At 45.5% G+C, this 25,211-nt stretch overlaps 1 protein-coding gene across 1 annotated transcript in view; it reads left to right on the forward strand.

Annotated features, from left to right (window-relative positions):
- Nucleotides 1-515: 515 nt before the first annotated feature.
- Nucleotides 516-25,211, forward strand: part of LDLRAP1 (low density lipoprotein receptor adaptor protein 1) — a 48,682-nt gene continuing 23,986 nt past the window's right edge. The window contains exon 1 of the mRNA XM_077481893.1: nt 516-720. Coding sequence (XP_077338019.1) covers nt 636-720 — 85 coding nt within the window. The 5' untranslated portion in view covers nt 516-635. The remainder of the gene's footprint in view (nt 721-25,211) is intronic.

The raw sequence follows: 25,211 nt of genomic DNA on the forward strand, positions 1-25,211 counted from the left end.
GAGAGCGCAGCGCGACTCGTGCATGTGCAGTGCAGGTTCCAAGCTGTCACGGCTGGGTGCCCACAGTTTCAATGCAGGTGCTACGGAGAGGGAGAGGAGCGAGGCTTTGTGCGGCCGCATCACTGCACCGTAGGACACGTGAGTGGTTGTTTATTAAAAGTCAGCAGGTAAACTTTTTGTAGCTGCTGACTTTTAATAAACAATAAAAAAAAGTCTGGAACTCCGCTTTAAAGGGGGCAAAGCCTTCTGGGGTTGAAGTGTTTAATAAAATGCAGCCTTAATTTGATAATAGTGGCAAGAATAACTGATGTTGGGCCAGTCTTTTCCCATATATGCTGTTTATTAGCAGCAATGAATGGACTAGACTAGAAGCTGCAGAATGCGCCCGGAGGGTGACACGTGACCTACTAAACTTGAACGACAAACTTGTTGTCAGAGAAGTAACAAAGAGGCGTGGTCGAGCCGTGTCAGCTGACACCATTTACATTAAATATCCCCGCCCCGTACAGACGTGATCATTCATCGACTCCTCTGCCAAGGAAGGTGGGAGGGGGGAGCGAGAGGAAAGTTTTGGTGAGCTGGGAAAAAAAAAAAAAAAAGTTGGAGCCGGGGGCTGTGGTCGCTGGTCGGGGAAGATGGACGCACTCAAGTCTGCGGGACGGGCAATCATTAGGAGCCCCAGTCTGGCCAAGCAGTCGTGGGGAGGCAGCAAGCATAAAAGTAAGTGGACGAGTCCGGCCATTCCCATGGGACGTCCCCGACAAGCCGCGTTCTACAGCTGATGGCTGAGCTCAGCATACTTCTTACTGACAGCCTGCTAATGGCTGGAGTGTGTGATCAGTCTGACTTCTCATTGTACAGGAAGGGACACTGACTACACACCTAGGGATGGCCTAATACTGTACAACCTACCTCGCCACAAGCGTGACTTACCTATGCATCGAAGTTTGTCATTGAAACCTACCTGAAATGAGAGTTGTAGAATGCTGGCTCAGCAGTAGATTCTATAATGCCATAGGTAGTTTCATCAAGAAATATTGTCCAATTAGGTAGCCACACAGTTAAGAGTAATGCCCCGTACACACAGTCGGATTTGCCAATGGAAAATGTTCCATGGGAGCTTTTTGTTGGAAATTCGGACCGTGTGTAGGCTCCATCGGACATTTTCCATCGCGCAAAATTTGAGATCTGGTTCTCAAATTTTCCGACAACAGAATCCGTTGTCGGAAATTCCGATCGCGTGTAGACAATTCCGACGCACGAAGTTCCACGCATGCTCGGAATCGAGCAGAAGAGCTGCACTTGTTATTGAACTTCAATTTTCTCAGCTCTTGTACGTCGCCGTGGTCTTGACGTTTTGGCATTATCGACATTGTGTGAGCGTGTGTATGCAAGACAAGTTTGAGCCAACATCTGTTGGGGAAAAAATCCCATCGATCTTGTTGTTGGAGTGTGCGATCGTGTGTACGCGGCATTAGCAGGTCTTGGTGTATTTATCCCTTAAAGTGATATTGAAGCTTTGGGACCCTTTCACACATGCCGACTGTCCATCTGTTGCTGGATGAAAAGACATCAATGCATCTCTAGTGAAAAACTGATCTAAATGGGTGAACATTGTGTGTAATAAAATGTATTTTTTTTTTCCTTCTCTCCAGCATTACAAGCTGTGCTGTAGATATGTCAGAGGGTTAGGACAAACCATATACCAATGACAGGTGCTAACAATCAGCAATTTATTTAAGTCCCCCTTTTGACACAGATGTTCCAATCAGATCTGCCTGTTTGTTAGTTTTTCAAACCCATGTGATTGGACCCTGCAGGCTCTTGTAAGGCACGGTGGATGTCAGCAGACCTGCCACTCTGGCAAAAACTGACAGATGGGATGACATTTGGATGGAAACTGACATGCAGTCCTGTTTCCATCCGAATTGCCCAACAGAGGACTGGGTTGTGTCCGCTTTGCATAGCGGAGAGGACATGAACCTGTTATCCACCTGCTCAACAAAGACACACTCGCTCACTCTGAGCAAGTGGAGGTGCCTGTAATATTTACTATAGTCCCAAAAGTATTAGGATGCCTGCCTTTTCACGCACATGAACCTTAATGACATTCCACTCTTAGTCTGTAGGGCTCAATATTGAGTTGGCCCACCCTTTGCAGCTAGAACAGCTTCAACTCCCCTGGGAAGGCTGTCCACAAGGTTTAGGAGTGTGTCTATGGGAATGTTTGACTATTATTCAAGAAGAGCATTTGTGAGGTTAGGCACTGATATTGGACGAGAGAGCTTGGCTTGCAGTCTTCACCCTAATTCATCCCAAAGGTGTTCTATTGAGTTGAGGTCAGGACTCTGTGCAGTCAAGTTCCTTCACCTCAATCTTTCTTGTCTTTATGGCCTTTGTTTGTGCACTGGTGCATGGTCCTGTTGGAAGAGGAAGGGACCATCCCCAAACTGTTCCCACGACATTGGGAGCGTGAAATTGTCCAACACATTTTGTTATGCTGACGCCTTTAAAGCCTCGTACACATGATCAGATTTTCACACGGGTCCTAGAGACAGCAGGGACCATCCGGATTGCGTAGCGTGACTCGCGCATGCACAGTAGGGAACCAGGAAGTGAAGCCACAAGGCTTCAGTCCCTCACCGAAGATGGTGGCGGCAGCACCCATGAGTTGAGTGACAGATCGGCTTCGGGTGCCGACATCGTGGGCCCCCTGGATAGGTAAGGTGTCCCTATTTTAAGTCGGCAGCTGCAGTGTTTGTAGCTGCTGACTTTAAAAAAAAAAAAAAAAAAATTATAAAACATTTCGGCAGACCTCTGCTTTAACTGGCTTGCGGAGTATATATTTCACTGTTATTTTGGTTTGTCTGTGTTGCCGCTGCTGAAATGCATTGGCTGTATTGTGAACAATTAGTGGCAATAAGCCCAAAAGCAAACCCTTTTATTTTGCAGATTACCATTTCTTGGATGTAATGGTTACATCTGTGTGGGTTTTATTTATTTTTTCATCTGGTGGTCCATCCAGTAATTCTCTTTAATCAAAAGAATAAGCTCTCCAGAATGTATGTTACAGAGATCTACTGCTGACAGGGAGCTTACAACGATCAGTTTTTTTTTTTTATTTCTGTAAAACCTTTTATCCCAAATGGGGAAACCGTTTTCTGGAACTGATTTATAAAGGGTAAGATGGCGTTTGGCTTCAATTTGTTACTCTAACCCGGCACCCCATCCTCTCCAAGACTGACTGCTGCGGTCCAAAGGTGCCCTCTGTGCTGTTTCATCTAGAGTGGGGGACTCTAATACAGGAGTGTTACTGGCCAGATCACCAGGTGAAAGCTTAAAGCAGAAAACTAATGCGGCTAACACATTTAAGCATTAATAAGCTGCAATATTGCATTTTTGGGTTTAATTCTTTTAAAGGCACATTAGTATGTATGTTCTATATCTAACTGTCCCTAAAATTTTCTAAATCACTGATCGTTTAAATTACTGCACCTTGCTTTCCTTGTAATCAAAAAAATGTTCAGCCCCAGTGACATCATAATATATTCACTTTACGAATTCTCACCTTAATGCATTGAGGTGAAAAACCTTCTGTGCTGTAGTGGTGGTGATTAAATGCCCATCCATGCTGTCACCAAGTAGACCATGGCATGGGTTTTGCCTAGAACAACTGTTCCTACCCTCGGCTGAGGCTGGCCATACACGGCGCAAATTTCTGTGGTTGCAGGAAAATTTTACACCATTTGCAAGTCATGAGGTACATCCTTATGAGACCATTCATAAAACATGATTCATGCCAAGTAGAACGATGTAAACCAGAGTCGCATGTTCATGCTATGCGTCCGATCCTTCCCATCACAGCCCTATCTTGAGTTGGGTTCAAATCAGGCTGGGGAACTGCCATCCACAGAGAAATGCACTGCACTTTAACAGATGGCTGGCAGGTGCCATTAATTCTTAGCGAAGCATTTTATTTAAAAGAGGGTTAAAGAGTTGAAGACTTTTCCTGTTGCTTACGGGTATGGTAGCTCAATAAAATACATGGTCTGCCTTACCTATGGCGTAGGAGGTGCGATTCAGCATCCTCAGTCACTCCTCTTCACATTAAAACCCCCCCCCCCCCCCCCCCATTACTGTCTTTTTGCCCCTCCAACAGACGGGGAGGGTGGGAGCTGAAAGCTGCTAGGACTGTTCTGCATTCTAGCAACCAAACCCCTTAACTTGGGCAGGCCTCCCCTCCATTCAGAGCTGTCCTGATTCCTTTTGGCTCCTAAATGGCGGGGCTGCGATACTTGGTCTGGATAGAACACTAACCTGGTCTGCCACTTGGTTGTGCTCATAAGTTTACATACCCTCACACCCTGGTTGACAAATTTGCTTTGAATTTAGGAGCCAGTTTTTTTTTTTTTTTTTTCCTTCTCCAGCTCCCGGGGGTAAGGCCACTCATTTTCACCCCCTATCCCTAACTCACAATGGAGCACCCAGTCAATAACTCCATTGAAACGCTGTTACATCAGGGTTATGGGCTGACCAGAAAGAGTAAGGCTGGCAACAGATGGAAGTGGCAGGTGGCACTGGTTGGTGGTGGCAGATGGCACTGATTGGCGGTGGTATTGATGGTGGCACTGATTGGTGGTTGCAGGTGGTATTGATTGGTGATGGCACTGGTTGGCTCTGGCAGGTGGCACTGGCAGGTTTCACACGGAGCACTCTGTTACTGAAATGTAACAGAGGACCTGTCAGAATTGAGCTTAATGTCGGAATGGGCGGGACCCAGCCGGGGTGTGAAACTGACAAGTAACAGAGCGGATATGTCAGATTTCAGCCTGATGTCGGGGTGGGCGGGACTCGGCTATCAAACACCAGCCAACGATTGGACTGCTTAAGAAAAGGGGCGGGCCACATACACGTAGCGGCCTGCCCAGATCCCATTGGCTGGTGTTTGATAGCTGCTGGGTCCCGCCCACCCTGGCCGGGTCCCGCCCACCCCAACATCAGGCTGAAATCTGACCGATCCTCCTCCGTTGCTTGTCAGTTTCACACACTTAGCGCGGCGCCGCTGAGTGTGGAGGAGGACGGCAGTCAGTGTTCATGCGCTGCATGTCTGGGGCATGGATAGTGAGTGGGCTGGTGGCAGCTTAGGCGCCAGGTTGCGACTTCTGGTCGCATTGGCAACCTGGGGTTTGTCGAGCCCTGCCCTGGCAGAAGATCATATGAACCACAAACTTTTCTTTCACTTATGTTGGTTTGGCTGAAGACATTTATTCAACTGTGTTTTACTCTTTAAATCGTCACAACAAAAACTACCCAAATGACCCGATCAAAAGTTTATATCCCCAGTTCTTAATACCATATATTCCCCCCTTTAACCTCAATGACAGCTTGAAGTGTTTTTGTGGATGAGTCTCTTTTAGAGGTCGACCGATATGGGTTTTTCTCTGGCCGATGCCGATATTTAGAAATCATGGCGGCCGATAGCCGATATATGATGCCGATATTTTTTATTTTTTATTTTTTGGGGCCGATATGTTAGGCCGATTTTTATTTATTTTTTTTCCTTTTTTATTTATTTTATTTTTTTTTTTTTTAATCCCCCTTAATCTAACACACCTTTCCCATTGGGGCATTTTTCAGGCGCTTTTGGGCTAAAAATAGCGCCTGTAAAGTGCCTGCAAAATGGCTCCCCTGCAGTCTGTGTGAAAGACAGAGTGCTTTCACACTGAGGCGATGCGCTGGCAGGATCTTAAAAAAAAAAAAAAAAAAAGTCCTCCAAGCAGCACGTTTGGAGTGGTGTATACCGCTCCGCCACCACTCCTGCCCATTCATATGAATGGGCACCACTGCCGAAGCGCATGCAATGCGATTTGGCAACAGTGCTTCATGGGTGCATTTAACCTCTTCCTTGGCCGCTAGCTGGGTTATATGTGCCCCACTAGCAGCCAAATAGCACCGCTAAAATGACGGTAAAGAGCCGCTAAAACTTGCGTTTTACCATCAACGCTCCAGTGTGAAAGCAGCCTTCATAAGTGATACAGAAAATTTCTTACATTTTAAACATTTATTAAACAAAAAAAACCTCCAATCAGTTTACTTGTATGTATGATTTAGATTTAAAAAAAACAAACAAACGTATGTATTAAATAAAAACAGGTAGTCAAAACTTTAGGACGAAAAAAAAAATGGGCTAACTTTACTATTTTTTTATTTTATTTTTAAATAGTGTATTTTTTTCCCAAAAAAATGCATTTGAAAGACCTCTGTGCAAATGCCGTGTGACATAAAATATTGCAACAACCGCTATTTTATTCCCTAGGATCTCTGCTAAAAAAAATATAATTTTTGGGGGGTCTAAGTGATTTTCTGGCAGAAAATACAGGATTTTTACTTGTAAGCAACAAGTGTCAGAAAAGATTTAGTCTTTAAATGGTTAAACTGAGAACTTCTACACACAGAGATGACCTCCTTCATTGAAGTGTAAACATTGTATCATTTAGTTCTTTTCTTGGCAGCCTGCCCAGAGAGGAGGAAAGTGTTGCTATGACGACTCAGGCAACTCACACTGACTTCTATACAGAAGTCATTTCAAAGTCCCCCTGTAGTTCTAAATCGGCTTTTTATCAGCACAATCGGCCGATGCCGATTATTTAAACGGCAAATATCGGTCGACCTCTAGTCTCTTTATCTTGGATAGTAAAGCTGCCCATTCCTCTTGGCAAAAAGCCTCCAGTTCCTGTAAATTCTTGGGCTGTCTTGCATGAACTGAACATTTGAGATTTCCCCAGAGTGGCTCAATGATATTGAGGCCAGGAGACTGAGATGGCCACTCCAGAACCTTCACTGTAGTCTGCTGTAGCCAATGACAGGTCGACCTGGTTGGCCTTTGTTTTTGGACCATTGTCATGTTGGAATGTCCAAGTACATCCTATATGCAGCTTCCTGGCTGATGAATGCAAATGTTCCTCCAGTATTTTTTTTGATAACATACTGCGTTCATCTTGCCATCAATTTTGACCAAATTTCCTGTGCCTTTTGTAGCTCGCTAGTTGGTGATCCACCTCACCTTTCATCATAGGCCTTGTTGACTCCTCTCCCAAATATAGCATTTGGTTGTGGCCAAAAAGCTCAATTATTTTGATCTCCTCACTCCAAATTACTTTGTGCCAGAAGGTTTGAGGCTTGTCTCTGCTGTTTGGCGTATTGTAAGCGGGATGCTTTGTGGCATTTGTGTAATGGCTTTCTTCTGGTGACTTGATCATGAAGCCCATCTTTGAGTGCCTCCTTATTTGTGCTTCTTGAAACAGCCACAACACATGTTTTCAGAGTCCTGAAGTTATTTATGTTTTTTTTTTTTTTGTTCTTCTCTCTTCGTCCTGGCACTTGTGGCAAACAGGTTCGGCTTCACTTGGCCACCTGACAAGTAGTGCCCCGTTCTGTACAATGGAACCGTTCTAATAGGAGCAACCTGCATTGACTTCTTTACAGAAGTCGTTTTGCAAGTAGTCACATCGGTTGTGTCCAGGTCGCTCTGCAACTCGTGCTGCCTCAGTGTGAACTGAACCTAAGGCCCCTTTCACACAGGGCGGATCAGTAATGATCTGCCCCATGATCTGCTCGCTCAGCGGGGATCGCTCCGTTGTCCCCACTGAGCCGGCGGCGGACGGGGCGGTCTCCGCACACTGTGCAGGGACCGCCCTGTCAGCTCTCCGCTCTCCTCTGTGGGGATCGGATGAGCACGGCCCGTCTGTCCATGTTCATCTGATCCGCTCTGCAGACGGATAGAAAAATAGGATTTTCCTCCGTCTGCAGAATCGGACAATAGTGGGTGTCTGCATATGCTCATCCGCAGACACCCGCTATCCCATAGGGATGCATGTATGTCTGTATTTCATCCAAAAACGGATGGATGAAATACGGACATACTGTCCGCATGTGTGAAAGGGGCTTTAAGAGGGATGGTGTAGAAATGGTGCTAAACCTCTAAAAGACTAAAAATCGATATTGGTTGTTAAATGATGCGCTTATTAAAAATTAGTATCTATGACTGAAATTGCCTGATGGGGTTCTGCTATAAGAAAAATAACGTGAGATCAAAATGCTAAAATCCAAAATCAATAAATACCAAATTTGACTGTGGTGTTAGACCCTCCTGTCTAGTGTGTGAACGTTATGACCAAAGGATTGGCTGAAGAGAGAAGGAATAATTAATGTGCTTTACCTCCAAAAAGAAGAGAAATGGAGATAAGACCCTTTGGAATGTGTTGGACCCTCTGTCTCAAGTTCGTGTTGAAGTAATAAAATGGTGGTGTCTGTGTGAAAATGAGGTGGCTTTGTTGTCTCTCCACCCAACTGTTTGAACCTCAGTAGTAAAACTTATTCTGATTTGCCACCTATAGAAAACGTGTGAGAACGAATCGAACCACGTTAAGGAAAAAGGGAAAGAACATCCTTTATTCCTTATTGGATATACTAGAGGGGGGGGGGGGGGGTGTGTGTGTGTGTGTGTGTGTTTCCCCTGAGTGTTAAATGGTGTCGAATGGAGTGAAATGACATAAATAAAAACATTTTTATTTTTTGTGCCGAATGTCTAAAATATATATATATATATATATATATATATATATATATATATATATATATATATATATATATATATATATATATATATATATATATATATATATATATATATATATATATATATATATTAAAAAAAAAATTCTGAAAAATACCTGATGCTACTATGGCGAGTTGTGGCAAACGGATCACAGGTGAGGATGGTTCATTCAAACCCCTTTGTGTCAACTTGTGTGCATGTTATCAGGCCAAAATCATCAGGGTCGTTGCTGTTGTGATTCATGATATAGGCCCCTTTCACATGGAGGATCAGTGTACAGATCCGCTTGTGGGTGGGGGGGAGGGGGGGTTTGCGGACTTGAACTGACACTCCATAGAGGTCTATGGAGAGAGGAATGTCAGCGGTGACATGTCCGCTGACATCCGATCTGAAAGTGTGACGGAGCAAAAACCTTAAAGAGGAAGTAAACCCTGATGGGTGTTACTTTCTCTTTGATTCCCTGCAAAGGTAAAGCATAATGGACTACTATGCATCGTTTAGTCGTCCATTATGTGTCACTTACCTGACACAGGAGCCAGCGATGTCACCGCTGTCCCCTGTAGTCCGGAGCATCCATCTTCTCGGTGGGTCTCGCTGCTCCGCCGCTGTCATTCGACGAAGCCGCGATGACGTCACTCCCGCGCATGCGCACAGGAGCCGCCACATGCGGCATATCGCCGTTAACAGCGGCACACTCAGTGCGCCTGCGCGACGCTGTGTACGGTGCATGCGCCGTAGACGGCGGTGCCTGTGTTTTGGCAAATATTGCCTAAACCTACACGGTTTAGGAGATATTTCTTGGACCTACAGGTAAGCTGTAATCTAGGCTTACCTGTAGGTCAAAGTGGTTTGTAAGGGTTTACAACCATTTTAAGGGCTCTTTCACATGGACATGTCCATGTACGGAGCCCGTTCTGCTCAGTGGGGGAATCGCTCTGTCGATTCCCCCGCTGAGCAGAAAGATGACAGGTCTGTCTCTGCACAGTGTGCAGGGACGGACCTGTCAGAGTGCCGATCTCCTCCTCTATGGGAGATCGGATGAGGACAGACCGTAGAGTCCATTGTCACCCGATCCTCAGACGGATGGAAAAAATGTTGTTTTCCTCTGTCACACTTTTTTTCGTATCGGAGTGGGTTGGATGTCAGCGGACATGTTACCACTGACATCCATCCCTCCATAGACCTCCTATGGAGTGTTTGTTCAGGCCCACCAAAAAAAAAAACACCTGACAGGCGGACCTGAATGGATTGCCCATGTGAAAGGGGCCTTAAAGAGTAAACACAGTTGATTAAGTGGCTTCAGCCAAACACTAACCATGAGTGAAAAATGGGTTCTGTGTTTATCATTCATGTTCTCTTAAAAATGGCCAAGAAATCACAAATTATGCCAGGGTATGTAAAGTTATGAGCACACCTGTATATGTTGTAAGTTGGGGGAGCCCTACAATGAACACATGGTCAGTGGTGGATATAGTCTTAAAGCGGGAGTCCGCCGGGACGTTTTTTTTTTTTTTTTTTTTTAAAAAGACTTTTAAAATAGTGACACTTACCTGTCCAGCGCGCCCGCGATGTCGGCACCCGAAGCCGATCTCTAGATCGTCTGTCATGTGCTGCCGCCGCCATCTTGGGTATGGGAATCGGGAAATGGAGCCTTTCAGCTTCATTTCCCGGTTCCCTACTGCGCATGCGCGAATCGCGCTGCGCAATAAGGACGGTCCCCGCTGCCTCTGGGATCTGTGTGTTTCCCAGCAGGCAGCGGGGCACTTGCGGAAAGGGGCGTAATCTACGCCCCTTTCCGCAGAGAGCTATCCCGGAATGGGTGCAGAATACCTGTACTGTACAGGTATCTGCACCCCCCCTCCCCCCTGAAAGGTGCCAATTGTGGCGCCGGAGGGGGGGAGGGTTCCAATGAGCGGAGGTCCACTTTAGGGTGGACCTCCGCTTTAATATTTGCAATGTCATTGCAGTGTCCGTATCCCGCATGTTATAGCTGTCATTGTATTGCTGTCATGACCTGCACTACAAATTGAACAAAACCAGTATTTGACTACACATGTTACACCATGTTGTCATGCTTGTTCATGAATCTGAACAGACCTCGCCCAATAAACAATCAAGTCTTATCTACAAGTTCATGTGGATCCAAGAATACATTTAATTCAGTAGGGCTCGGAGCCAGTCAAATGTTTTAGATTGGGGAAGGGGAGCAGTATCCTTAGTCAGTTGGCAACTGAACATTTTCATTTTAAAAACCTATTCACATGATACCACACAATATGTGGATGCCGTTACACAGCCATTTGTGTAAATAAAAAAAACTGCACCTGATTAAACAGGGTTATGTCGAGTTGAAATGCCTCCTTCATTTAGTCACCCCCCCCTATGTTTTACATGTTGAGTAATGCGCTGTCATTAATTATGCAAGCAGCCCAAAGCTTGGCAGACTGGCTGTAGATTTAATCAATCGGATAAAGTGTAGCGTTGCTCTTGGTACAGATGATGGATAATACAAAAGAAGCATTTTTGATGTCTTTGTAGTTGGGACAGTGCATCGCAAAGACAAGTGGATACTATAGAACAGGATCGAGGAATGCTGTAAAAGTTAACCATTTTAAATGGGGAAACTTGTCTTTTTGTAGGGATGATCTTGTGACTGGCACTCCAGAATAGATGACTTGTACCCAGAGTCCGCCTGTCGCAACCATCGTTTGTCTTCCAACAACTACATACAGTATGTTTCCAATTTTTATTTTGAAGCCCCACAATGGTACAACTAATTGACTGGAACACTCTTAAAGTGCTACTGCATAATTTTTATTTCTTTATTTTTTTGGGGGACTGAGTATATAGACCAGGGCTCGACAAACCCCAAGCACAGGTCGCCATTGCGACCAGAAATCGCAACCTGGCGCCTAAGCTTCCACCAGCCCACTCACTATCGATGCAGCAGCATTAACACTGACTATCCTCCCTCCTCCACACTCAGCAGGGCCGCACTGAGTGTGTGAAACTGACAAGCAATGGAGAGAGGAGGATCTGTCAGCCTGATGTCGGGGTGGGCGGGACCCAGCAGCTATCGAACACCAGCCAATGGGATCTGGGCGGGCTGCTACGTGTATGTGGCCCGCCCCTATTCTTAAGCAGCCCAATTGTTGGCTGGTGTTTGATAGCTGCTGAGTCCCGCCCACCCCGGCCGGTTCCCGCCCACCCCGACATCAGGCTGAAATCTGACATATCCGCCTCTGTTACTTCTCAGTTTCACACCCCGGCAGGGTCCCGCCCATTCCGACATTAAGCTCAATTCTGACAGCTCCTCCGTGTGAAACCTGCCAGCGCCAATCAGTGCCACCGCTAATCAATGCCACCGCCAACTAGTGCCACCACCAATCAATACCACCTGCAACCACCACCCAGTGCCAGCGCCTGCCAGTGCCACCGCCAATCGATGCCACCGCCAATCGGTGCCACCTGCTAGTACCACCTGCAACCACCAACTAGTGCCACTTCCAAACCAGGGCCACCTGCCGGTGCCATCTGGCAGTTCCACGTGCCACCTGCCAGTCTTAGCCAGTTCCATCTGTTGCCAGCCTTACTCTTTCTGGTCAGCCCATACCCCTGATGTAACAGCGTTTCAATGGAGTTATTGACTGGGTGCTCCATTGTGAGTTAAGGATAGGGGGTGAAAATGAGTGGCCTGACCCCTGGAGGTGAGAGAAAAAAAAAACTGGCTGATAAATTCAAAGCAAATTTGTCAACCCCTGATATAGACCAAGGATATGTAATTGGCAGACCTCACAGCTGTTGCTAAACTACAGGTCTCATCATGCCTCTGACAGCCACAAGCATGACACCTAGAGACAGTCTTGCTATGCCTCATGGCACTTGTAGTTTTACAATAGCTGGTGGTCTGCTAATTGCATATCCCTGATATAGACTGATGGACCTTTTTAGGGGTGGTTGAATTTGGGCTGCTCTGCTGCAAGACTGTGTGTGTGTGTGTGTGTGTGTAGTTTATTTCCTGCAGCTTTGTCAAATGCACCCACCATATGTTAACTTGAAGCCTAATGGTCAAAGCCTGTGTGAAGCTGGAGGCCAGCTTTTAGTTCCCGTTTGCCAGCTAACATTTCATACTGCTCGGAGTAAAGCCCCGTACACACGATCAGATTTTCTGCTGATTTTTGTCTTCAGATTTACCAAAACCATGTAGTGCAAGGGCCTGCCTGATTGCATACAAATTGAAAATCCTAAGGTTTGACCTGGTTTTGGTAAATCAGCAGAAAATCTGTGTATGAGGCTTAACAGCAGCATTTTAGTGTTGCACTTTCTCCGCTTGTAGAACAGGTGCCCCTATGAACAAGCTGTGATTCCCTGTCATGGAACCAGCCTTGCTAAAACTGAAGTTCAGCTTTACACAATACTTCCTGTAAGCGGATATGTGAAATTTTATGAAAGATTTTGGTGGGGACAAGAGTCCCCAGAAAGCAAAATAGAAGGGAAGGATCAACCACAGCTTATGGTACAAAAATATATATAATGGGCATTATTGAAGATTAGGGGGAGGGGTTGGTAAATGCACAAAAGTTAAAGTATATGCAATGAAAACAGTGTATCCTAATTTAACACAATTTTATCTTGCTATACTCAACCAAAAAAATAAAAACAAGGGTTCAAGAAGGAGACACTCAAGCTCAATTCATGGTTCAAGCCTATCTGCTGAAGGGTCCTAAACCTGAAAATCCAGGTCTTCTTTTACATAAGAGCACCGTGCCGAAATCGCCTCTACAGTCTGTCAGAAAAGGAACGAAATCCCTTAACTGTCAGACCTGAGGTTTTACCTTGATGAAAATCCAGGAAGGGTTGGGCCACCGGGGTTTCTCCCCTGCCTTTTTTTTTTTTTTTTTTTTTTTTTTTTTTTTTTTTCCACCGAATGATCTTCAGATGTTCACCAAATCAAACGCGTAGCTGTCTCTTCGTTTTACCCACATGAAGTTTATGGCATGGGCATTCAAGGACAGAGTATTCTAGTTATGGCACAGTTTATAAAAGGACCTGATCTCAAATTCTTGACTACCATCAGTTTCTAAAATCTTGGGGCGATCAACGTATTTACATGTGCCACAGTGGCCGCATGGAAACATGCCTCAAGTCAATGGCATATCTGTTGGCCAACTTCTATTTGGGGGGGGGGGGGGGGGCTGTACAAATTCAGATTGCATGTCGTTAAGATTTTTGGCTACCATTGAAGGTCTGTCTCCAACAGTTTGCCTGGAATCAACAGCATGCATCAGTATAGGCCAATGTTTGGTTAGAATTGTGATCACTTGGTGCCATTGGGGTAATGAACCTCACAGGTCCCTCAGTCTCTTGTTGCATCTTTGTCTGGGGTAGGAGTAAATCCAACCTCATGCTTTTTGCTCTCTTTAGGACACGGTGAGGGTATCCCCTTTCTCTGAATCTCCGATGGTGGTTTTGATTCAGACACGGGAGACATCTCTGCATTGCAGTGGAACAGAATTTTGGAACTGGTCTCGCTGGCTCCCTCTGAGGTTGTCACATTTGTTGCTCTATAGAACCTATTATACCCCTCAAACTTTGCCAGTCCAACCGTCGGCTAGATTCAAGATGCCCTAGGTGTGGGGAGTCAGAGGTGAATGTATTCCATATTTTTTGGAGGTGCCTGAAGATCCGTTACTGAACAGGGGTGACGGGAATCGGATGACGTTTTGGAACCTCCCCTCAGCTGGAGAAACATTGCTTACTGGGCTTTCTGGTGGGAGTTGGATACCCAGGAAATACTCGGTTGCCAATTTTAAGACGCTTATTCCAAGCTAGGAATCTGATCACCCGGAGATGGCAGTCGCTGTCACCACCATACAGTGGGGAATGGCTAAATAGTATGAACGGGGTAATTCTCAAGGAGAAATCTGTGTGTGTGGCATTCAAGAAATAGTACTCGCCCTGAAAACCCTGGTGGAAAGCAAAAGGGTCTTTATAGATTTTTCTCAGCGCAGTAAACACGCAAATGGTGGCCTATGACCCTAAAGAGTCAGTTTTAGAGATTGCTAGATGAGTGAATGAGGAATGGGATGAGACTTGGATTATAATCCAAACTTTAGACAGGGCCCCCCCCCCCCCCCCCCAAAATCCAGAAACTACCCATAAAGTGCCTTTCATACCATCTACACTGCATATCTTTAGGATGGGGGAATACTGGTAAGGGAGGTGGGGGGCCTTGGAGGTAATGTCTGTACTGTTTCATGGTGGGCTGCTTTTATTTTATTTTTTACTTTAAAGCAGTTTCTCAACTCCAATCCTCAAGGCGCCCCGACAGGTCATGTTTTCCATTATTTGGCACAGGTGATTTGATCAGTTTTACTGCCTTGGTAATTACCACAGCCATTTCATCTGAGGAAAATCATGAAAACATGACCTGTTTGGGCGCCTTGAGGACTGGAGTTGAGAAACACTGCTTTAAAGAAATAAAGTATAAAAAGGTCAATTTCTGAGGAGAATACTTGCTTTTGCTTGCGGAGTGCGTTGGGTTCTGTACTCTGAATAGTGGCGGCCAGCTTGGATTTTTCCTCAACCCTGGGACTTAAACTAAGGTCTGGAGTCCTTCCTAAATGAAGTTTGGCTATTAACCACTTAACGACCGCCGCATGCCATTGTACGTCATCCCAATGGCATGTACAGGCACAAGCACGTACGTGCTTGCCTTCCAGCGGGTGGGGGGTCCGATCAGACCCCCCCTCCCGCTGGATGCGGCGGTCTGGTTCGTTTCAGGAGCGATCCGGGATGAGGGGATGGCCGTTGGTTTCTGGCCATCCCCTCTCGATCGCTCCTGGCGAATGGGAAGCTTCCTCCCACTGTGTATTGTATATAAGGCAGGGAGGAAGTGATGTCATTCTCCTCGGGGCGGTCTTATTGACCGGACTACGAGGAGAGGACACAGTAAGTCTGCACCAAACACTACACTGACACTAACTAACACACAGGGGTGTCTACTTTCCAAAATGGGGTCATTTGGGGGGGGGGGGGTTGTACTGCCCTGCCATTTTAGCACCTCAAGAGATGGGCAGTCGTAAATTAAAAGCTGTGTAAATTCCAGAAAATGTACCCTAGTTTGTAGACGCTATAACTTTTGCGCAAACCAAAATATATACGCTTATTGACTTTTTAGTAATAAATAAAAAAAGACATGTGGCTGAGTACATTTCGCCCTAAATGTATGACTAAAATTGAGTTTATTCGATTTTTCTTATAACAAAAAGTAGAAAATATCTTTTTTTTAATTTATTTTTTTCTCAAAATTTTCGGTCTTTTTCCATTTATATCGCAAAAAATAAAAATCGCAGAGGCAATCAAATACCACCAAAAGAAAGCTCTATTTGTGGGAAGAAAAGGACGCAAATTTCTTTTGGGTACAACATTGCATGACCGCGCAATTACCAGTGTAAGCAGTGCAGTGTGAAATTGTAAAAAGACCTCTGGTCCTTACGCTGTTAATTGGTCCGGGGCTGAAGTAATTAAGGGGTGCTCCCAGGTTAATACGGAGTCTGCCTGTAAAATCTTCAGGTTTGTGCGTTTGCTGGTCTCTGCCACAGGTGCTGTCATGCCAGGCTGGAGCTGAGCTCTTGCCTCAGGCAGCCATCCTCGGAGCTCTGTGCATGCGCACCCTCTGCTGTATATGTATTTTGATGTGCGGTCTGGGAATGTAGTGATCTGCCCGTGGACATCCACTTGCTTAGCAGGGATCGCTCCGTCGCTTCCCCACTGAGCAGGAAGCGACAGCACACTTGGCACACTATGCAGGGACGGACCTGTCAGAGCGCCGCTCTCCCCTATGGGAGATAGGATGATGGACCGCAGAGTCCGTCATCCAATCCACAGACGGATGGAAAAGTAGGTTTTTCCTTGTCACACTTTTTTTGTATTGGAGCACCGCTGACATCCGATGCTCCATAGTCTATGGAGCATCCGTTCAGGTCTGCCTAAAAATCAAAAAAAAAAAAAACTCAAAGGTGGACCTGAATGTTCGTGTGAAAGAGACCTAATTCTTTTAAAACATGCAAGAAGAGGAGAGAGAAATCGAGTTCGTTTTCTACCTTTTTTGTCTTTGACACAACACAGCTCTGAATTTCTATGCAGGTGGTGTCAGCCCTGCCTACTTAATTTCTGAACTACAAAAAGAACATCTCATCTCCATTATGTATTCTGTACCAGAGAGCGGTAATGTTATCAAGTCACAAGATGCATATCAATGGACTTTAAAAAAAAAAAAAAAAAAAAAAAAAAACATTTGCCGACCGTTGCATGCCGATATGTCGGAACAATGGCAGTGCTGGGCATACCTGTACGTTCCCCCCTTTAGAGCTGGGGATGGCAGGTGTGCGCCCGTCACGTACAGTGTGACTGGCAGACTCTGTCTGGCAATCGTGACACAGCGCCTTAGAACAGTGAAGTGCCTATGTAAACAAGGCACTTCCCTGGTCTTGCTTGTGTCAATACAGATCACCACTCCTTGTCATCGGGAGCAGCGATTGCTGTCATGTGACTTGAAGCCATTGCATATCAAAACAACGCAGTGCCGAATGGCAAAAAAGTGCTCTGGTCAGGGAAAATTATCTTCTGGGGCTGAAACAGTTAAACTACACACTTCTCAAACCTAACTATTGAGCAAGCCAAAAGATCAGATAAGAGGAAGAATGGGGTTTACAAACAAAGCTTTCTGGCCTTCATGTACATGGTACTTCCAGGTTCGAAGGGCCTATCTAGTGATTTGCACATGTATAGCATTAGGGCACTAATTGGGCTGCATTTATGGGCACTGACCCTTATTTTGCTTCAGTTCTTTATTTACAATTTAAGGTGGGGGCTCCCTAAAACTTCCCTCTTAACATGAAGGTGCACGTTATATGGTATAGCTAAATAAGGTTAATGCTATACTAAAACAAAAATATATATATTTTTTTTTGATGGGACACTTGTGTTGGATGATGGGACATATTAAGGCTATCTTCACACTGCAGTGTACAGCACATTAGCCACCCTTTTACTGCATGTGACTGTTGGAGAAGATGCTTTGTTTGCATGTGAAGTGTGACATGTATACAGTAGTGTATATAACGGTCAGCTGAGCGCAGCAAAATGCACTGAGACCTTTTTAAGAACACTTAATGCTTTTAACAGAGCAGCTTTATGTAGTTGATGCATTGCAAATGTAGACTAGTAAAATGTGACCAAGAAATCTGAGGTGTGGGTTATTAGGCATATTATCATTTTGCAGCAAAACGGCTGAATTGCTTATGGTTAATGAATTTGGTTGCCACGATGGCTGCCTCAAATCCTTGTCTATTCATGTAATCCCAGACACTCCATGATGTGGTACAGGCTCCCTGGGAGCCAAACCATTACTTCCAGAACTCCTTGGTCTTTATGCTGAAGACTTCTCAATGACATTGGCTGTAGGCTTTCAGGGGCCATTGGCCAGCCGTAGAATAAATGTGGGGCCAATCGCATGCCTCCCTGATGGTGACATGATGGATAAATATCTGCTTGTATTTCACACCAATGAGGACCCAATTGATCCTGACCAAATCCCCCAACTCCATTAGTAGAAATGCAGCCCCAAACTTGCAAGGAACCTCAACCACTGTCGCTGTTGCCTGCAGACACTCATTGTACCTCTTTCCAGACTCCTGCTACAGCCAAATATGTCAAAAATTGGCAACCGATAAGCCCTGAGCAGGAGGCTGCCACGTTAATCACAGCTTTCCACAAGTGCAAGCATGCCCCATTCTGAGTCTGTATGTAATTTCTAGTTGCTCTTATTGAATTTGTCTGTGTTCAAGCAGGGTAGAAAAGCCAGCAGAATTGATGAGAACAAGAAATTGCTATTTTTGTTTGCTGTATCATGTCTTTGTAGATGTGTTCCTAAATCTCCATCAAGGTAAATTCTATACAAATACTTGCACTTTGGCCCTCTTTCTGTTTGCATCTAGTTAAAGGTCATGGCTAGTCTGATGCACATTCCTGTTGGCTGACCATTGTGCAAGTGCTTTAAGACCCTGTCACCAATTTAATGGCAGTATGTGCCAAAATCTGCATTTTGTGTTATTTTGACATCACATTTCTATTTTGGGTTTTGATCAGTCTTTTGACTAAAATGCCATTTTTAGTTGGCTAGTATCTCCTTTTTTTTTTTTGGTGTAATTTGGCATTCTCTAGAATTTCCAAACTCCTTATACAGTATGCTGAAGTAAAAATCAAATCTGTTTTGTGGTTGTAAAGCCTTAAGGTTTTTCACCCTAATGCATTCTATGAACCGTGTGTGTGTGTGTGTGTGTGTGTGTGTGTGTGTGCGTGCAGCAGCTCCCGCTGCTGTCTCTCGCCTCATTGGGCAGATTGACAGCAGTAGGAGCAAATGGCCCTCTGCTTCAACCAAGCTATGATACTGGAGCGGGGGGCATGTGTCGAATCGTGATGTCTGTCAATGGATGCCCGACCGGGTGTCCCAATGGAGAACACCCAATGAAGAGGGGTGCTGGGGGGGTCCCAGAAGAGTATCAGGGCTGCTCTGCAAAACCATTGCATAGAGCAGGTACAGTGCATCTAGGAAGTGTTCACAGCACTTCACTTTTTCCACATTTTGTTACAGCCTTATTCCACAATGTATTAAATACATTTTCCTTAGTTCTACAAACCATATCCCATAATGACAACATGAAGGAAGTTTGTTTGAAATCTTTGCAAATGTATTTAAATGAAAATCCTATGTACGTAAGTATTTACAGCCTTTGCCATGACACTCAAACCTCAGCTCGGGTGCATACTGTTTCTACAACTTGATTGGAGTCCACCTGTGGTAAATTCTGTTGCTTGGACATGATTTGGAAAGGTGCATGCACACAACTGTCTAGATAAGGTTGCACTGTTAACTGCAATGTCAGAGTACAAACCAAGCCATGAAGTCCAAGGAATTGTCTGTAGACCTCAAACATGATTGTATCGCAGCATCGATTTGGGGAAGGGCACAGAAATTTCTGCAGCATTAAAGGTCCCAGTGGCCTCCATCTGTAAGCTGAGGTTCACATTGCTGTGGGTTAGAAATCAATCGAGTTCAGCTGGAATCGCACCATTTCAATCTGGCAATGCAGTTTGACTTTAGGGGCAATTTGCCAGACATCTGTGTGGGTTCATGCACAGATGTCTATATAAATCACCCCCTGAAGTGGCCAAAAGTAGTACACTAACTACTTTTGGAAAACCGTGCGCCGCCACCCATTTGGGATGTGATTTGACATATATAATTGGACCAATGTGAACCTAGGCTAAATGGAGGAAGTTTGGAACCACCAGTACTGTCTGAAGCGGGCCACCTGCCAAACTGAGTGGTCAGGGAGGTGACCAATGTTTCTCTGGAAAGGAGAACCATCTCTGCAGTACTCCACCAGACAGAAGCTACTCCTCAGTAAAGGGCACCCAAGACTCAGGCCATGACAATCAAAATTCTGTGGTCTAATGGAACCAAGATTGAACTCTTTGGCGTGATTGGCAAGCGCCATGTGCTGGAGGAAACAAGTCATCGCTCCTCACCTGGCCAATACAGTCCCTACAGTTAAACATGGTGGTGACAGCATCATGCTGAAGGGATGGTTTTTAAGCAACAGGAACTGGGAGACTAGTCAGGATTGAGGGTAAGATGAATGCAGCAATGTACAGAGGCATATTTGATGGCAAGCTGCTATGGACCTCAGACTGCCGTGAAGGTTCATCTTCCAACAGGACAATGACCCCAAGCGCACAGCCAAGATAACAAAGGGGTGGCTATGGGACAACTCTGTGAATGTCTGAGTGGTCCAGGCAGAGACCAGACTTGAACCCGATTGAACATCTCTGGAGAGATCTGAAAAAATGGCTGTGCGCTGACATTCCCCATCCAACTTGATGGGGCTTGAGTGATCCTGCAAAGAATGGGAGAAACTACCCAGAAATGGGTGTGCCAAGCTTGTAGCAGCATACTCGGAGATGAGGCTGTAATTGGTGCCAAACAAAGGTGCTTTGATAAGTTTTCAGCCTTTGCTCAATACTTATGGGGATTTTAATTTTGCAAAACTTTCAAACCAACTTCTTATGTTGCTGTCATGGGTTATTTGTAGAATTTTGAGGAAAATAATGAATTCCATTTTGAAATAAGGCTGTAACAATGTGGAAAGTGAAGTGCTGTGAATACTTTGCAGATGCACATGGTGGTTAACTTGACCTCTTCGTGCCGGCTGCATGCATGCATACCGCCCTTTGTGCTGGAAGTGCGCCACACAGCGTACTCTAGTCAGACTGGGGTCTCCCTGAGGGCCTCGTACTAACAATCAGCTACTGGGACTGTTGGTTCTGGGTCACCTGATTGGTGTGATGGCCTAAAAGTTTACAATCACTTAGGTTTGAACACTCCAGACAGATTGGCTGTTGTGATGTAACCGCTTTATAAATGAAAACACAAGTTTTTTCATAAATTGATTTTTTTAATCAGAAGTATTTTGAAATGTATTAAAATATTTGGATGTCATTATGTATGTATCTTCTGCTCTCCTTCCAACCTTGCCAAGCCATAAACCAGTTTTTGAGCATTGCTTTATATTTTATGTGATTTCTAACAGGTTGGCTCTAACCCCTGTATGCCCCCAATAGACTATGTAGTTGTAACGCTTCTGCAATAACTAAGTTTATGTGCTGCAAGAAGGCAGAGCCCACTCCTTATTTCAGTGCCTGGGATAGGCTAGTTCTTGGCAGTAACTCTTGGTGCACCAGCAGATGGACATCACTGTACTACTGCCTGAACACCATATTGTAGCTAATGCTACATAGTGCCAACTCATTTCTAGGTGAGGTACAGTAAAACCTAGAATGAGCAGGTCTGGGTACCACTCATTAGTCCAGTTGAAAGACACAAGTCCATTTAGTTCAACCAAGAAGCTGGAGAATGCAAAACAAAATCCTATATACGTAATCCCATATCCCAAGTTGATCCAGAGGAAGGCCACAAAAGCAAAGCATGATCCAATGTGCTTCAGCGGGGGGGGGGGGGGAAGAAATACCTTCCTGATCAATCTGATGTTTCTTGGATTACCTTTACCTGTAAATGTTAGAATCCAGTTATCTTATGTACATTTTAGGAAAGAATTCAGACCTTGTGTTAAAGCCATCTATGTAACTGGTCAGAGCCAGCTCCGGTTGAACGAAAGACTACTGGCTCCAGTCGATCCAATGTTGATCTCCCCCGCTGAGCTATTGTGTTCTCAGTGTGGTGGCCCCCTCATAGAACACTCTGGTCAGCACTCTCAGCCATTGGCCATTTGGCTGGCTTCTGTCAGATGAGCATGCTAGAAAACCAGCTGACTGGCTCCCGATCAGTGCTGTCAGACCGGCGTGCACACACACATCGTAGAAATAAAACAAGTGTTTTACTACTGTACTTGGCCATTCTTATTTTTGCAACTGTTGCATCTTTTCAATCGAGTAGTTCATTGTGGAATGGTCTGTAAAGCTAGGAATTCCAAATATGCATGTTTTAACAGTTATAATCTTGGCTCTATAAAACCTCCTCCCCCATTTTTCAGTCGGTGAATTAAAGATGTTGGCTTGTCTGGGGGTGGTGTAGGGTATTTGGGCAAGGGCCAGCTGAAAGTGGTGCTACTAATTGGCATATAACGCGCACCTTCATTTTCAGGGGAAAAAATTAAATTGTAAATAAAGAACTGTGAAGCAAAATGAGGGTCAGTGCCCATTTGCAGTATCGCATTGCCCTTCTGCAGCCTTGCGTGCAATCAATGCAGCCTCATTTTTATTAAGGAAAGGATGGTTTACAAATTTCAAAGTGTACAGGAGTACCGCAAATATTTTGTCAATGGGGCGAGTATGAAAGTTGTTAGTGTCTATATGAGAAACTATGACTTTTAATCTTCTACAGTGGTGAACGTTCAGTCAGTGTTTCAACCTACTAGCGGTGGTAAAGATTAATGTTCTAAGATAAAAATTATGGTTTCAACCCGCAACTATTGGTCAGAGTACCGGACACCACCCAGGGAGACCATAGCTTGTTAAATTTATTTCAAAGGATTCCCTAGCAATGACTGTTTCCTCCATGTAATATGTCTCCTATGGCATGGAGCCATTCAGAGATGGTGTCCTTTGATTTCCAGTGTCTGACAAGACGCTTGCTAAAAGCAGCAAAATCCTGATTTACAAAGGCTTTTTGTAACGTATCATGGAGCAATATGCAGCACAGGGTGTGAGGGGATTTTGGTATCTGTAATGAGTTTGATCAGTTCACACACTTTATTCCAAAAGGGCCTCAGTAGGGGACAGTCCCACTAGATGTGTAGTAACATGCCCTGAGCTTGCTCACATCTGCAACAAGAGTCCGAGGCCAGTGGGTACCACTTTTTAACCCTAACTGGTAGGGGTGCAACGGATTGTCACCGATCCATGATCTGAACGGATCACTCTGTACGTATCGGCACACGCCACGGAGCGTGCCTCGGCCTTGGGAAAGGCCGCAGCTTCAGCCTAGCTCCGGAGCGGTGGCCATCTTTGTACACCCGGTGGCCGTTTACAATGTGATCGCTCTGTCAAATGACTGATCACTTTTAATCAAACCAGCGTCATGACGCCGGTTTCTCTCTCCCCTCTGTGTACAGATCTGTACAGTGGAGGGGAGAGATCAGATGGCAGCGGTGCTGTGGGCTGGATCTGTAGTGCAGTCACAGCCATCCCCCCCAATACTCTGCCATACTCTGGGAATATTACAGTGGGGGAGATGACACGGGGACTATATGGTGGTGGAATTTTCACAAGTTTTTGCAAATTCGGTTATTTACTGACCTGAAAAATGATCCATTACTTTTCTTTAACCACTTGCCGACCGCCGCACGCCGATGTACGTCGGCAGAATGGCACGGGCAGGCATAAGGGCTTACATGTACGTCCCTTGCCTCCCGCGGGTCGGGGGCCCGATCGGGCCCCCGCCCGGTGCCTGCGGCGGTCGGTATTCATTCGGGAGCGATCCCGGACGAGGGGACGGCCATTCATTCATGGCCACCCCCTCGCGATCGCTCCCGGCGAATGAAATTGTCCGGTGACATCACTTCCTCTCCTGTAATGTAAACACAGGAGAGGAAGTGATGTATTCTCTCCTCCGTGTCGGTAGTTTTCGTTCCGGCACCGAGGAGAGAGCATCGGTGAGTTGCACAAGCACTACACTACACAGTAGAACATGCCAGGCACACTCACACCCCCCCCTTGCCCCCCCAGTCACAGTGACACCAATTGCTTTTTTTTTTTTTTTTTTGCATTGGTGTCATTTGTGACTGTAATAACTGTTAGGGCAGTTAGGGTTAGCCCCCTTTAGTTCTAATGTGCCCCCCTAACCCCCCCAATAAAGGTTTAACCCCGTGATCACCCCCCGTCGCCAGTGTCACTAAGGCAGGGTTCACATTGCAGCGGTTTATGAGAACGAATGTGATTCGCACTGCAGTGCAAATCACATCCGATCTCTGTGCGATTCGAGTTCAGCCATTCGCCGCACCCGCCGCAAATTCGCACGGGACCCTTTTTTTGGCCCGCAGCAGAATCGGATCGCATGGGTGTTCACACCATGCGATCCGAGTTTGCAGATCACACTGCGATATGCGAACTGATCTGGGGGTGTCATTAACATTTCACTGACACTCCCAGCAGTTCGCATAGGGCAGTGTGAACTGCCGCCGGGAGGCATGCGATGCGGGAACCCGCCGCGGATTCGTGGCGTTCCCGCATCGCTCCAGTGTGAACCCAGCCTAATAAGCGATCGTTTTTCTGATCGCCGTATTAGTGTCACAGGTGACGCTAGTTAGGCAGGTAGGTATTTAGGTTCGCCGCAGCTTTTTATAGCGCCAGGGACCCCCATATACTACCGCATAAAGCCCCCTGATTGCCCCCTAGTTAACCCTTTCACCAGTGATCACCATATAACTGTTACAGGTGACGCTGATTGGTTAGTTATTTTTTTTATAGTTTCAGGGCACCCGCCATTTATTACCTAGTCTCACTAGTGTACCCCTAAATTTAGGGGTGTCTACTTTCCAAAATGGGGTCATTTGGGGGGGGGGGGGGTTTGTGCCATCTTGGCATTTTATGGCCTTCAAAACTGTAACGCCCTTAGAAAGCCTGAAGGCGGTGCTTGGTTTTCGGGGCCCCGTACGCGGCTAGGCTCCCAAAAAGTCCCACATATGTGGTATCCCCGTACTCAGGAGAAGCAGCAGAATTTATTTTGGGGTGTCATTTCACATATGCCCATGGCATGCGTGAGCAATATATCATTTAGTGACAACTTTGTGAAAAAAAAAAAAAAAAAAATTTGTAATTTTCCCGCAACTTTTGGCAAAATATAAAATATACTCAACATGCCTCTCAGCAAATAGCTTGGGGTGTCTACTTTCTAAAATGGGGTCATTTGTGGGGGTTTTGTGCCATCTTGGCATTTTATGGCCTTCAAAACTGTAATAGGTAGTGAGGCGTGAAATCAAAAATTTACGCCCTTGGAAAGCCTGAAGGCGGT

Source organism: Lithobates pipiens, unplaced genomic scaffold, assembly GCF_037356315.1.
Source record: "Lithobates pipiens isolate NorthernLeopardFrog02 unplaced genomic scaffold, aLitPip1_a1.2 Scaffold_16, whole genome shotgun sequence".
Taxonomy (NCBI): Eukaryota; Metazoa; Chordata; class Amphibia; order Anura; family Ranidae; genus Lithobates; species Lithobates pipiens.